The sequence below is a fragment of the Hylobates moloch genome, unplaced genomic scaffold (assembly GCF_009828535.3).
Source record: "Hylobates moloch isolate HMO894 unplaced genomic scaffold, HMol_V3 SCAFFOLD_14, whole genome shotgun sequence".
In the NCBI taxonomy this organism is placed as follows: domain Eukaryota; kingdom Metazoa; phylum Chordata; class Mammalia; order Primates; family Hylobatidae; genus Hylobates; species Hylobates moloch.
In genome coordinates, this window is record NW_026652289.1 from 6,023,280 (window position 1) to 6,038,805 (window position 15,526).

The 15,526-nt window shown below is 45.4% G+C and overlaps 1 protein-coding gene across 1 annotated transcript in view; it reads left to right on the top strand.

The window, feature by feature from the left end:
* Window positions 1–15,526, top strand: part of DSCAM (DS cell adhesion molecule) — a gene marked incomplete at its 5' end in the record, with an annotated part of 789,264 nt that overhangs the window by 632,862 nt on the left and 140,876 nt on the right. The window contains 4 exons of the mRNA XM_058427845.1: window positions 3,174–3,370; window positions 4,418–4,514; window positions 5,146–5,274; window positions 13,076–13,243. Coding sequence (XP_058283828.1) covers window positions 3,174–3,370; window positions 4,418–4,514; window positions 5,146–5,274; window positions 13,076–13,243 — 591 coding nt within the window. The remainder of the gene's footprint in view (window positions 1–3,173; window positions 3,371–4,417; window positions 4,515–5,145; window positions 5,275–13,075; window positions 13,244–15,526) is intronic.

Below are 15,526 nucleotides of genomic sequence, written 5' to 3' on the forward strand. Positions count from 1 at the left end.
AAAGGGCGGAAAGCCCCTCATAAAACCATTAGGTCTTGTGAGACCTCACTCACTATCACAAGAACAGCATGGAGGTAACCACCCCTATGATTCAATTATCTCCCACCAGGCCCCTCCCATGACACATGGGGATTATGGAAACTACAAGATGAGAGTTGGGTGGGGACACAGCCAAACCATATCAGGGAGAGAAGGTAGATTAGTGATTGCTTAGAACTTGAGGGGGAAAAGAGAAATGACTGAAAATGGGCAGGAGAAATCTTTTGGGGTAATGTAAATGCTCTAAGATTTAATTCAGTGATGATTATACAACTGTGTATATTTGTATTCAGGTTATAATGGTATATATGTATATGTACTGGATAATATAAATGTATTTGTAATGGGTTGAATAGTGTCCCCAAAAATTAATGTCCCGTTAGAACCTTGGAATATGACCTTATATGGAAATAGAGTCTTTGCAAATATAATTCGTTAAGAAGAGATCATACTGCATTAGGGTAGGTCCTAAATCCAGTGACTGGTATCCTCATAAGAAGTCCATGTGAAAAGACACAAACATTCAAAGAAGAATATAAATTATGTGAAGATAAGGCAGAAGCTGAAGTTTTGCTGCCACAAGCCAAGGAATGCCTGGGGCAACCAGAAGCTGGAAGAGGCAAGGAAGAGTCTTCCTCTAGAGCTTTTAGAGGGAGCATGGCGCTGCTGTCAACTTGATTTTGGAATTCCAGCCTCCAGAACTGTGAGAGAAGAAATTTCTGTTATTATAAGTCACATAGATTCTAGTAATTTGTTACAGGCACTCTAGGAAGCTAATGCAATATTAAGTGTACAACTGAATTGCACACTTAAAACAGGTGAATTTTATGGTATGAATATTATACCACAATAAAGCTGTTAATAAAAATAAACATTTTTCTTTTATAGGCTAGGGGAAGGTGGGGATCAGAACCAAAGGCTGGGGACAGTACAGCCAGTTTTGCTGCATCTCAGAATGCCGGAAAAGGAATTTCACAACAGTTGTGAGCAACTCTCTTTGATATGCAGGACTCTTGGCGCCTCTTTCTTGAGTCATCAATTTGCCTACTTTCCATCTTATTACATGGTCAGTGCTGTGGGGCGCATCTCTGCCACATGGCTGCTGACTCTGGAGAAACTCCCAAATGTAGGTTCTTCTGTGGGCGTTCAGGCTACGGAACTGGTAGTATTTTGATGTTTCATTATATGTCTCAAACCTCTCTGGTAAGCCGTGGGAAAAGACATGACCCAGTATGTGCCAGTCTTAGAAGAAGCCACAGTGTTTCTGTGGTCAAGTACCTCGGAAGTCTTATGAGGCAAGCAATCAAGTACATAGTCTGAGCTTGACCTCAGAAATGGGGGAAGGGAGCTTCTTCCTGTGACTGGGGAAATGAGATTAAAAAGCAGATAAAAAGATAGTTATGTTTTGATGAATTTTCAAACCTTTCTAGTCCTTTTTGTTAACATCTTGTTCCTTTATCATATTTTTAAAATATCTTTAAACATTCTTGCATAGTTATTTTGCAGTCTGTATCTGACAAACTCTATCATCTGAAGTCCTGGGAGGCCGGTTCTCAATCATGGTGTTAGTCTTCTCATGTGTTCTTTAGTTTTAGTTTGTGAGCTCATGGCCAGCAGGGCTTTATCTGGGTGCATTTCAGTGGGCCTGGACAGAGGACACATTCTTCTAGAGTATGTTAGCTTTTGCTAGGCTCCTTAGGCCATTATCAAATTACAGTCACCTTCATGTTAATGCTTTAGCATGAATTTGACTACAGACCTATGTAGAGTCAGGCCAGTTTTATAAATTCTCAGGAGAGAGATTGTTTTTCTACATATATAACACAAGCTGAGGCAGTTTTCTTCTCTCTTTGCCTTTGTGGATTTTTATTTATTATTATTATTATTTTGGTTATATACTTTCTGTCAAGATAGAACGCTTTGAGGAGCCTGGCTTTGGAGGTCTCACGTTTAATGTCATGCCTCTCAGGTAGTCAAAGCACCACCATTATATTACCTCTGGCTTTTCACTATCAGCTTTTGTGTTTGGTCTCTGGTTTTTCTCTCACTTTCTGATAAGCTTAGTATGCATTTTAAAAGGTGTTTGTTACATGCAGTCTACAATTTATAGGTGGCTTGTGGAATTGGGGTGGGATCTTGTGTCATCTATTGCCAATAAAAGAAGTCTATGTATTAGACTTCTTTTAATTTTTATGTGGGAAAGGAAACTTGAGAAGCTTCACAAATAAAGGGTTCCCTTTTCTCAGTAAATTGGAGATGAGATTCTCTGCTATAAGTTATGGAAGAAGGACAGGTTTGAGGTCTCCAGTGACTGATAAAGGTTTGCAAGGTTTATAACAACTGTGGGAGATGGGCATTGTGAAGAGTGGTTACAAGGACTGGTTAGCAGCAACAAGGGATTCACCTAAAGTTGACTAAAAGTGGAAGTTTTATCCCCATTCTTTAAAATGATAGTTAGAAACCAGTAACATCATTGTATTAGTCCGTTTTCATGCTGCTGATACAGACATGCCCGAGACTGGGCTATTTACAAAAGAAAGAGGTTTAATGGACTTACAGTTCCGTGTGGCTGGGGAGGCCTCATGACCATGATGGAAGGCAAGGAGGAGCAAGTCACATCTTACATGGATGGCAGCAGGCAAAGATAGAGCACTTGTGCAGAGAAAATCCTGTTTTTAAAACCATCAGATCTCATAAGACTTACTATCATGAGAACAGCATGGGAAAGATCCGCCTCTGTGATTCAATTACCCCACACCAGGTTCCTCCCGTGAAACGTGGGAATGAATTATGGGCGTACAATTCCAGATGAGATTTGGGTGGGGACACAGCCAAAGCATATCCATCATTCTGGGTGTGCTAAGGGACATAGGCCATAGCCCTCAGCAGGGTTGGAAGAGCAACGTGTCGTGGATATGAAACGGCATGGCAATTTCTGCTGAGGGCTCACTTACTCAAGTTTCATTTTTCTGCTGCCTTTCCTTTATTTTGCTTGAGATTCTCACTCAGCAGTTTCTTGAATAAATTTCATTTCGAAGAAATATCTCTTGAAGCATGATTTACCTGAGTGTTTTGCCAGGGAAAATCAAGAACCCTGCTTTGCTGAACAAGTTGTGTCCCTTTTGGTTTTTCAGTTCCTGCGATGATAACATCCTATCCAAATACTACCCTGGCCACGCAGGGGCAGAAAAAGGAGATGAGCTGCACAGCACATGGTGAGAAGCCCATTATAGTCCGCTGGGAGAAGGAGGACCGAATCATTAACCCTGAGATGGCCCGTTATCTTGTGACCACCAAGGAGGTGGGAGAAGAGGTGATTTCTACTCTGCAGGTAAAAGCATGGCAAATGCAACACATTGGAACGAACTTTATTGGAAGAATAAGTCTTTCCTTTCACACAAGTGGGTGCAGATAAGTAGCAGATAATCTTTTGGAATTTATTTACGAAGCACTATTTCTCTCCCCTTTCACACAGCGAGATTAGTGAAGTAGCCTTCAAAAATAGTGCTTCAGCCTAAGTGTTATTAAGAATAGGGTTATTATGAACGCAGCAGGGAACCAAACTGTAATAAAAAAAAGTGAGAAATAAGGTTTTTAAATGACAGTTAATCCTTGAGGAATGACGGCCTGTGCTGTGTGCATGTTTTAACTTCCTGCAAAAAGAAAAATGAGACGGGCTTTGGGACAAAAATATTATCATAAAAACTATCTTGCTTCTTTGGAAAAATCCACAATAAAAAAAAAATTCTGTCGTTAAAAGAGGATCACAAAAGCTAGAGAAGAGGACTGTGAGTAGTGAACTGGTTTGTGCTGTTATCATGTGGATGGAGGATGATACTGTAGCACACACAGGGTGGGGAGGTGGGGAAGCCCTGTGTTTGAAATGCTTATATTGGCTCTCAGACAAAGGTCCATTCCTGGAATCCTCCTAGAAAAGGAATCTGATGCCAGTCTTGCTGGCCCCCAGCCCTGGCTGCAGTATTTAATCTGTCTCTTTAGGCATGGTTGCTTTGGATACCATTTAAAAAATGTATATGTGGGATATATGTCAAGCTGACCACGACATCCTATATAAATTACACATTCAATTTAATGAGCTACACCTGACATGGATAGTGTACATGAATCCTATTCATCCGCCTACTTTCGATTACACTGAAATAATTTGTCCTCAGAGGGATACGTGCATGTGTGTGATTTAGTGTATGTGAGTCTGGAGGAATGGGGGTTTTGTGAGTGTGTGTGTGTGTGTGTGAGTGTACCTATGTGTGTGCTGGGCATGACAGGAGAACTGAAAGAGTGGAGAGAGAGAGAGGTTTACGGCCCGAAGTCATTTTGCCTGCTGAAAAAGATGAATTTCTTTCTGCTTCACACATAGATTTTGCCAACTGTGAGAGAAGATTCTGGTTTCTTTTCCTGCCATGCTATTAATTCTTATGGGGAGGACCGTGGAATAATTCAGCTCACAGTGCAAGGTAGGAAGACGACAGCGTAAGAGAATAAACACAGTCATTTCAGGATGGGAGCTGTATGCTCAGCCTCGGGCATCTGTGTGGCCTCAACTTGCCGTGTAACACTTCCAAATTCCCAGGAAATTTTGAATATGTATAATGTCAGTGCTAAAGCAGAATTTTGCAGTGCCTGTGATTATGTCAAAGGAAAACCCCCAAACAGGGAACGAAGCCCTTAGAGGAACCAGTCAAGATGACAAGCCCATGACAGTCAAGCCACATGCACACAAGTACAGTGGTGGAATTTCTTTGCTCAATTTTAGGAATCCATGTACTAGATGATCAGAATGAAAGGGAAGTTTAACATTTGGGGCCAAAGTATGTTTTGAGTTAAAGATCCAAACTAGAATAGTGACATTTTATATCCTCCAGGCTTGGTCCCGTTCTTAAGGGCTATGAAAATTGAAAGTCTTGGGAAAGTGGAATTTCTCTTCCCTAAAATGTGATTAGGAAAAAGAAAATGCTTCCAAATAAAAAGCTTCTGTTCTTGTCTAATGCAGACAAATCGTTTGTGAGTCATGCTCAGCATTTCCACTAGCGTTTCATGTCAGAGCTCCGTTTGAACTAACTCGGAGTCTTTCTGTTGATGGCGCAGAGCCCCCAGACCCTCCTGAAATTGAGATCAAAGATGTCAAAGCACGCACAATTACGCTCAGGTGGACCATGGGGTTTGATGGAAACAGCCCCATCACAGGCTACGATATTGAATGCAAAAATAAATCAGGTAAGTTCTTTACTTCCTCCAGCTTCATTTCCACCTCAGAAAGTTCTTTTATTTTTCTCCTTATTAATGTGTTTTACCTGTAAGCGCACAGCTCAGCTCACAGGAGCTCAGAGGGCACCATCTCCCCCAGTCTCCTTGCTGGAAGCACATCCTGGCTTTCTGCTGTGGGAGTGGAGTTTCGTGTTGAGGCTCAGCTCTGCTGCTTTCTTTTTTAGCCAGCCCAGACTTCAGTCTTGCTTCCTGCTGGACTCCTGGATATTGCAGCTGCCTGTTGGCACGTGGGCAGTGGCTGATGGAGACAGGTCCCCACCATGACCTTTTCTATCTCACCTGCTCCCTTCACTTCCCATTTCCCCAGTTGGGTGATTTTGTAGAGCCTGAGCCCGTGTCCTGTACCCAGAGCGTTGAGCTCGAGCTGTGCTTGGTGTCGGTTGGATAAGCTGTGCAGTGGTGGTTGGTGCAGAAAAAGGAAAATTCACTCTGGATCAACCTCCTGGAAATGCTCAGGGACCATCAGCGACACTGGCTACTGCACCCAGGACCACTCAGCCCAGAGCCCATAAATGAAACTGACGCTGCTGCCAGGGCCGCTGCAGGTGTGCCCATTCGTTGCCTTCAAGGAACAGTGCTGGGGCCATTTTGAACTTTATGATGCATTGGGCGAGGGTAGAATACCACCACTGTGGCCTCTAGTCAGAATTTTTACTGTGTCTCATAAAGGATATGAGGAATTCGAGCACCACCAGCATGGGAAGGGTTAATAAAATCCTTATAGGCCACAAAAGCGGCTTTATTTTTCACTTCCCGGACACCGCATGTTATTTCAGATTACCCAGTTGTGACCCATTTAATATCTTTGGCACTAAAGTTGTAGTAAAAAATCAAGCTCAAGGCAGCTGGGAACCACCGGTCAGGAGTGAGGGAAGGTTTGAACAAGAGCAGGCCGGGAACAGAGCCAGGAAATGGTGACTGCAAAGGAAAGCCAAGGGGTGACCCTTCAGGCATTCAGGAGACCAGAATTTGAAGATTGAGAAGATATGGATCAAAGCAAAAAATAGCGTTTTGAAAAGTAGTATCTGTGACTTGCTGGGTTGGAAATGCACGTAAGAAAAGATGGAATGGCTCAGGCCATCGGCCTCTGAGTTGCAACTGGGGACCAAGAAGTGAGGTGTCACTTACACAAAGTCTGAGGAAGGGCCTTCCAGGGGTTGATTGGACTGCAAGTCTCACCGTAGCCAAGAAATGCTGCAGAGCCAGGGCCCCGGGCTCAGGGGTGAGGCACAGTGATCTGGGGGGCTCGCCCAAGACAGTGCTGAGCTAAACAAGCGTCTTTTGGAGACTAGGACAAACAGGTTTCCCAAGGGCCCAGGGAGGAGAGGCTGACCTTGCCTTTGTTCTAAAAAAGTGGGATTACAAGTTCATGTATACAGGTCTTGAAGCGAAGCAAATGCTTCTTAGGTGAGGCAGGCACATTTGAGCAGAAACTGGCCTGGAACTTAGTGACAATGATGAGAGCTCAGACAGATGCAATGAGCACCGTGGGGACAGGGACAGCCCTTTATCTCACTGGCTGCACACTGGCTATGGGGCTGCAGGCTGCCCGTGCTGTTGGTGCTGGAGCACACAGGAGGCCTCTCCTAGTGGAGCAGCTCAGGACCTCCCCTGTCCTCATGGAGGATCAGGCATTGCCGGATGCTGGTAGCAGGCCTAGGTTCAGTGGTTTGGGACCCAGCCCGTGTGGGATTCACTGCTGGGCCTATGTTGCACCAGCTCTGCACCTTCGCTTGCCCTTCTCACCTGTGAAGCGGGCACTGCTGCATCCACCTCAAAGGACTGGCAGGGAGACCACAAAGGCCACCAGCTGCCGTCTGCCTGGAGTCCTCCCTTCCCTGGGCCACCCAGTTACTACCCCCTCCATAGATCTCAATTCTCAGGTGCTCGCCCAGCTCCTTCTCCCTTTCAATCTGGGCAGGTGGCATTATGGGTCATTATATACGTATCTCTGTGATTACTGACAAGTATACTAATTAATGCATTTCACCTCCACCACGCTAGAGGCTCCTTGGGGGCTCCCTGCACCTAGTGGGTCTATTTTCACCCAGCTCATTTCTCCAACACCCAGCACCACACCTAACATGTGGAGACACTCAATGGAAATTGGTGGACTCTTAAAAGGGAAGACATTGAAAACGCTTTCGTCGTTGTCTGGAGCATACTCAACATCTAGTAGGTGGTAGCTTGTAGATTGCTGCAGCATGCAAGAAAATACTTATGAGTAAAATGCCTCTAAAACCCTCTGTGTTAAACTACTTGCTCAGCATCTAAGAGTCCTCACTATCTGCCTACTCCCCAGGAGTTTCCCAAAGGCAGGGACTCTGATTCTCTGTGTCCTGGGATCTCCAGCACCCAGCACAATGTCAAGTGAAGAGCGTACTATAAATGTTTATTGCATTTAATTTACATGCAATTGAAATCTAAGGATCATTATTATCAACAGCATCTTTAAATGTATAAATTGATCATGGTTTATATAACCAAAGCAGGAAAGCTCCTTGTCTATAAAGCTGAGTACAGGCGGGATTGAGGGATACTCTTTTCCATCCTTCATGCCCTACTTCAACCAGAGACAGGGCCCGTGGTGTGGCTAAGATGTTTATGCAGCCCTGGAGCAAGTCATTTTAAGGGGCAGCGTGGGTCCCAGGAGAATCACTGGGGAAAAGCTCACAGGACAAGCAGATCCAAGTCCATGACCAAGGTCTCTACCAGGACCCTACAGAACTTCCATTACTTTCAGTTTGGAAGCCCTGGGAGGAAGGAGCTGTGCTGAGAGTAGATAGCACCTGTACTCACTGCTGTACGAGGTGTGTTAGTCAGATTTTTCATGTATTAGTTTCTTCCTCAAGAAATTTTTGGTGTATAAAAATTACAACCATAATTTAAGTGAGTGTAGTTTTAGACTGGGTACAGAGAAAACTGATCCTTCAAGTATTAATAACAGCCTAAATGTCACTTCTTCTAGGAAGCCTTCCCTGACTACCTATTCCCCTTCACTATTCATAGCATGTCTTGGAACACTTGGTGGGCTTGTGACTATTAATTTGCTATCTGCACCCCACTGAACAGTTGTCCCCCTATTGGCCTTAGTGAGCCCTGAGGGCTGGAATTGTGTCTGACAAACCTTATGCTATGTCCCTGTGCCCCTCATAGTGCCTGACATGTATACTAGACTCATAATAACCATTAGTCAAATTGTTGACTCTCAACCTCTGTTTTAGGCAATGGTGAAATTATCCCCCCTAAAGTTTTCCTTTACTTTGCATTAATTTTCAAAGAAAGCAGCGTATAACCAATGTATTAAAGTACTTCACATTCATAACAGAAAGAACTTCTACAAGTGACCATTCACTCTATGCTTGAACAATCCGAGAAACAGAAATCCACTAACCCAGGGAGCACAGCTCTGCCTTTGGCCAGCTGTGACTGCTACAAGTTCTTACATTTATTGCACCAAAATGGACCTATCTGGATCCAGCGTCTCTCCTCCAACCTCTTAACCCTTTGGCCAAATGACAGTCCTCCCAGGATTTGACAACAGATGACTTTCCTTGGTTTACTATTTTCCAGGAAACACTGAACATCCCAAGTCCTTGTTATTACATCTCCTGTCATCATCTCCTGCCCCCCTAACTCTGGTCATGCCCAGTGGCAGCACCAGAGGCGTCATCTGACCGGGCACAGGCACAGTGAAGCTGTCCCTTCCTTATCCGGAATATTCTTCTCCCATAGCTGGCAATTACACAGGTTGCCTTGGTTGCCATATTTTCTGATTCCCAGGGACTACTGCTTCTCCTCTAAAGGACCCAAGGCCACCTTTAACATCCCTTCGAGCATATTGTCTGGGGACCTCCAGCAGATTCGTCTGCAGTTTGCTGCCTCCCTTTACTCCCTTCCTTGGAAGGCAGCCTGCCCTTCAGAGTCTGTTCCTGTGGTGGCCATCTCCTGTCCACAGGTTCTCTTGTTTCCCCTCCTGTTCCCGGTTTCTCTGGTGGCCCCTCCTGCCCACGGCTCCTCTGGTGCCTCCCTCCTGTCTACGGTTTCTCTGGTGGCCCCCTCCTGCCCACGGTTTCTGTGGTGACTCCCTCCTGCCCACGGTTTCTGTGGTGGCCCCTCCTGTCCACGGTTCCTCTGGTGCCTCCCTCCTGTCCACGGTTTCTCTAGTGGCCCCTCCTGCCCACGGTTTCTCTGGTGCCTCCCTCCTGTCCAGTTTCTCCGCTGGCCCCTCCTGCCAGTGGTTCCTCTGGTGGCCCCTCCTGTCCACAGTTTCTCTGGTACCTCCCTCCTGTCTACCGTTTCTCTGTTGGCCTCTGCTGTCCACAGTTTCTCCGGTGCCTCCATCCTGTCCACAGTTTCTCTTGTCCCTCCCTCCTGTCCATGGTGCCTCACAGGTCTCTGACCAGGTTTCAGCACCATGGCAAGCTCTGTCACACCCTGAAAGGTAACCAGGAAACACAGACTCTGACACAGAAGGTGCACACCCCTAGCCCCTCTCCTCTCTTGGGCTTCCCACCCCTAGTTCACCCTGAGGACTGTTATCCTTGAGAGGTATAAGACAGAGAACAAGGGGCTCTCCTGTGTCCCCCCACCTCCTCCTATTCACCAACATGAAGGGCCCGCTCCTTCTCCCAGCTACCTCTCCATTGTTAAACCTTTCATGTAATTCACCTCCAGAACTTTCAGTCACCTCAGTCATTCTGGTGTTTAGCCTCTAACAGCACTTCTTCATACCAAGTCCACTCTCTTATATTAGTCCTTGTTGCTCTTGCATCCACTGGATTTGGGGTATCTGACCCCCAAGGTGAGCTCCCCAGCAAGCACCCAGCGCAATCTCACTGGCTCCTGTCAGCTCTTCACTCCTTCCTCACCTCACAGAGGCTGCAGTGGGACTCTGAACTGCCCCATCCTCCTACACCACCAGTCTCCCTGGAGCAAGCCATGGCATCCTGCCCACTCTTTCATGAAGGCTTCTGACAACTTCTTCCTAAACCAGGCTGCAACTCTGAGCCTATACAGCCCTCTCAGACTTCCTACAAACCCACAGATGGTACAGTAATTCTTGGCCAAAGTTTTCTTCTCTTACATTTGACCAAACAATTTCTGTGCATTGTCAAGTCAATAACTTGCCAGAAGGTCTTCTTCTAGGCATATGAGGTTTTCAGCAGGTGCCTGGAAATATCAAAATCCTGTCTTATTCGGTGTTTTCAGAGACTATGTGGAGGTCATGCATTACAGAAAAATGACCTTGAACTTGGAGATAACACAGGCGAGGCCAAATCCCAGCCCTTCTTGTTACCAGCTATGTAACAGGGCTTGAATTTCTTGACTTTCACTAAGGAAATAAAAACCTTACCTTGGTAGAATGTTGTACAATTTTATCAAATAAAACAGTCTGTCCAAACTATACATCGGAATGACCAAGATAAGGAGGCTTTGTAAAAGCACAGGTTTCTGGGCACCATTCCCCAGAGACTCTGGTTTAGTAGGTCTGAAAGCAGAATTATCAAAAAGCCCCAAGGTGTTTCCAATGTGCCCACAGATTTGGGGCCACAGAAGTCACATTTGAAAATGCCCAGCACATTTTCCTGATGGGAGGATGAAACCGAAAATTGAGATATAAATATAACTAGGAAGAATGCACCACTGACCAAATAAAAAAGTTCTTAGGAGTAAATCACAAACAGAAATGTATGCATGGACATCCATGATCTGAAAAGTGGCGAGTATGACTGGGGAGAGTCTGGGAAGGCCACGGACAGGAGGGTGAGGATGGGCTTTGTAACGGGTCCCCCAGCACATTGGAGGGAGTCAGTGGTAGTTTCTACAGACAGGGAGCAAATGCAGCATCAGAGAGGATTTATAAGTCACACTGGGAGATTGTTGAACAAGGCGACGTCACTGAGATAGGGGCTGAGCTAAAGGAACCTACAGGGCGTGGATGTGGAGGTGCCCAGTGACCACCAAGAGGGGACTGTCCCCGCCCTACCCAGGTCCACCATATGCCTTGGATTGGTGTAAGGGACTGCAGTCATGGACACTCATATGCCTCTCCAGGCTGCCCGCCAACTCCCAGATAAAAGCCTCCAGTGAAGATGGCTGTATCTTCATTGGCCCCATCAGGTCCAGAAACTTCCATGTTGCCTGGGCACAGGGATCAACCACCACAACTGCCTACTTCCTCCAGGGGCTACTTAGCAAATGTCTCTGCATCTTGTGGCACCTGGCATTCCTCCTCATCCTTCTAAACATCTCTGCGGAAGGTCTGGCTTTCTCTCTGTGGGACAAGGCTCATAGGTGTGTGCCGCTTCGTTGATAAAAAATTTCCTCTCCTCATTTGTCTCTACTGAATCCCATTCTTCCCCTTGTCAATTTTTTTTCCAACTCTTTCTATTTCATGTTTTCCCACCTCTAATCTTCTTGACCCCAAATATGCTTTTTCCTTCTAACTGCAATATTCATTGTCAGCTTCTATTAGGCTTCATTCTCTGAGAAGTTACAGTATTCAAAAGCAGTCTTTAAGCCGCATATTTTTTCTTCAATTCCAGAAAATCTCTTGCATTTATGTTTAACTCTGGACAGAGAAGTCCCCTAAACTGCCATACTCACCCTTAGTGTGACAAAGTGATTGGCCCCATTCCCAAGACTCAGAGGTCCATGTATTTGTGGTTTATTTGTTCATCTATTAAACATTCATGTACTATTTGTCTACTATGAGCCAGGCACTGTGCTAGCACTAGGGATAAAAGACTGGGTATGGCCAGCATGGCCTCTGCCCTCCTGGAGCTTAAAGTCCAGCAGGGAACAGATTCAGATTATCCACGGAAGACTTACTTGTGTGGTGAGCACCACCAAGGCAGACCCTGAGGAGGGTGGAAATATGTAGGCACCATCTCTGTCTACTGTCTTGGGGCCTCCTTTGTTCATCCCCAGCCAACACCAGCTGTCGACCACCCACCTGCAATCAACAACTGCCCAAACTCTTTTGATATAAGAACCGTGTATTGACATTCTCATCCTTGCTTGAAGCCTGAAAACCACCAGATACAAAATGTCACAGATTCAGTGATAACATTTCACACAAAGTAGGTGCTGCTGTTATAATTGGCTGTGGTTGAAAAATAATTCCTACAACCAAGGATTTGGCACTAAATGATTTCAAAAAATAGAATTGAAAAAATACGTTTGGTAATCAGGATTTATTCTGGAATTTGAGATTGGTTTGTATGGGATTATCTTGTTTTTACCACACTCTATTTGGGGAGGAAAGGATCTGATATGGCTTGAAGTTTTGCTGGTTTTCAAATGCCAGGGATTTTGGGGGGGCCCAGGGGTACTATCTAAACCATAGTTCATTGGACTGTCCTATACAATGAGTGCTTACAGTGGCCATCGTCCGTTCCACTAGCCTGAGCTTCCACCACTGGAATTTGCCTTCTGAGATCTCCCCCAGTCGGCTGATCTGTGCTTCCTCCATCACCCCTCCCTGAACTCGGCTGGCTTGTTGCCCCGTGTCCCTCGCAGCGTGAATAATGAGTGTGGGATGTCACTTCCCCTCTGATGGCCAACTCTGCCAGAAAGCTGGGAACATTGCATTGAGAAATCACTTTGAGTGTAATTTTTCTTTCTTTCCGTCTTTTTTATTTTTATTTTTATTTTTGGTTTTTAATTCCTACTTGTGAACTTTCAAAGGCAGAGGAAAAAAACTCACGTCTCTATCTCTTCTTTTTTGAAAAACAAAACCCAAAAGACTCCTGGGATTCTGCTCAGAGAACCAAAGATGTTTCCCCTCAGCTGAACTCGGCCACCATCATTGATATCCACCCTTCCTCCACCTATAGCATCCGCATGTACGCCAAGAACCGGATTGGCAAGAGCGAGCCCAGCAACGAGCTCACCATCACGGCGGACGAGGCAGGTACGTGGGACCGGGCGGAACCTTGCTCCAGAGGAGCCCGGGAGCTAACTCTTGAGGGCTCAGATGCTTAAATGCAGAAGCAGACCTTTGCCCGTGCTAGGCGGAGGTCTTTGATGCGTGCTCTCCGTAGTTCTGTGCCCTATAAAAAACGCAGACAGCGCTCTGCATCTTACTTTGAAGGCACTGCTCTTCAAATAGGATTTAGTTCAAGTTTCCTATTTCCAAGACTTAAAAGAAAGACGTATGAGGCTAACAATCTGGTGAAATTCAAAGAATCATGCCGTTTTACAATTCCTTTGTTTGGACACATGGAATCCAGGTTGACAGGAGAACCGTGAGTGTGTTTCTTTCCTGAGACCCTGTGAAGTCCAGTGTGGGAGGAAGCAGTAATGCTTAACTAGGAATCTGCAAGCATGCTTACTGTGCGGGAGATGTGGGAAGGGGAACAGATTATTTTATTGACTAGAAATGTCAATATTTAAAAATAGTGTTTTTGCTCTTTTTTCTATTACAAATAACATTGTATTTAGTGTTGCAAATTCAGAAGATAGAGATAAGCATTGTGGAGAAGGCAAAACAGCTTCCATCATTTTCCCACCGGGAGCTAACTCAGGAACAGGCAGTGATAACCGGCTAAATAATTTCATCACCCACACGCACATGCACACAGGCACGCACCAGTGTATTCACACCCCTTAACACACTGTGAGCCACTCATGTTTCCTGGGGGTGAAATTAACAGGTGTGCAGAGAACTGAGCAATGAGGCAATGGTCCATGAATGCTGATTGTCAACCCGCCTCCTGGCAGGAGGAGAGGAAGCCACTGCACTTGGGTTTCATCCACAAGGATTGCATGCCTGGCCCATTTATTGGAGGGAAAGGGTGTCCAGCTCCCGGACCTACCTCTTCTTTTCCTGCCCACCATCAGAGCAATCAGCCACTCCCTACTGCAGGGAAGATGGCAGCTTAGTCTCAGGTCCCTGTTTCTCCATCACCAGGATTAAGGTGATGCCACACCCAGATGGCTAACAGAAGACCGGAGGTTTGTTCCAACTTTCAAGAGAGGTTGATCTTGGCTTCCTTCCCACCACCTCATCTCTGCTACCCTCGTTAACAGCATCCCAAATATAAATGGAGCTTATGTATCTCTCAAGTACTTTTCTACAATTTGTAATGATATCTCTCACCACGTGTTTAACAAATCTCGTATTGCCAAACGGGTCAATTATTTTCAAGTTTTCTTTAGTATAAACACCACTGCAATGAACATCCCGGTGGTATGTCTTTTGCCATCTCCAAGATCATTTTCTTAGATTAAATCCTAAGAAGTCGGATGGCTGGATCAATCAAATGCAACATTTTCACCCTTCTGATATCTGTAATCAATGTTGTCTTCAAGAGAATAGGTTTAAATGTACAACTCTTCTTCCTGAACTGCAGAGGAATGCTCATTTTTCAATGCTGGAAGACATCAGTTCTTGAAAATTGTTTTCAAGAGTGAGTGACAGAAGATCTTTAGGCTGAAGTGCCTGAGAGTGGGCCATTTCTGAGACTTGGATTCTCTGTATGATTTCTCATCTGCAAAATGGACATTATGGTGCCTTTCTGCTCCTTACACAGACATATCTGATCACTGAAAAAAAAAAACTAAAGCTCTGAAAATACTTGTCTCAGAAATAAGTGGGAAATAAGTGTTAATCTGCTTCTGCAAAAAATAGAATTGTATTTAATTATGCATGTAAACAACGCACTAACTTCTTCAGATCCCTGAAATGTCATTATGCTGGGTACTTAGGGAGAATAAGCTGTCCCCATCCTTCAGCCCAAAATGTCATCTCTGACTTCCTGCTCAATCTTCTCCTTCTCTCTCAAGCCCTTTTCTAATGCCGCCCCATCCCAGCCACCTCCTCAGGAAAACAGCATTTTTCCGGTGGTGCATTTTGCACCTGCTTTTCTGATTGCCATTATTAATGCTGCTGTTGTTGCTTTTTTTCTTCGTTTCCTCTGTGACCTCCGCTGCGGCTGGCAGTTGCCATGGCAGCAGCTCTCTCCCTGCCAGAAGGCCAGGTGAACAGCCTCCGGGGTGCTGGTCTGCAGGGCAGCTGCCTGGCATGTCTGCAGACAGATGCAGATGCTGCCTCTTTGGCTCCCAGGCTGGCCTTTTATATTGTATCTGGGTGTCCTGGCTATGGCAGCCCCACACAGCCCATCTCCTTTAATATTCAGAGGAGCTAAGTGGAAGGAAAGGAAAGGAGCAGGTTCTAGAAATGAAAAGCTACAGG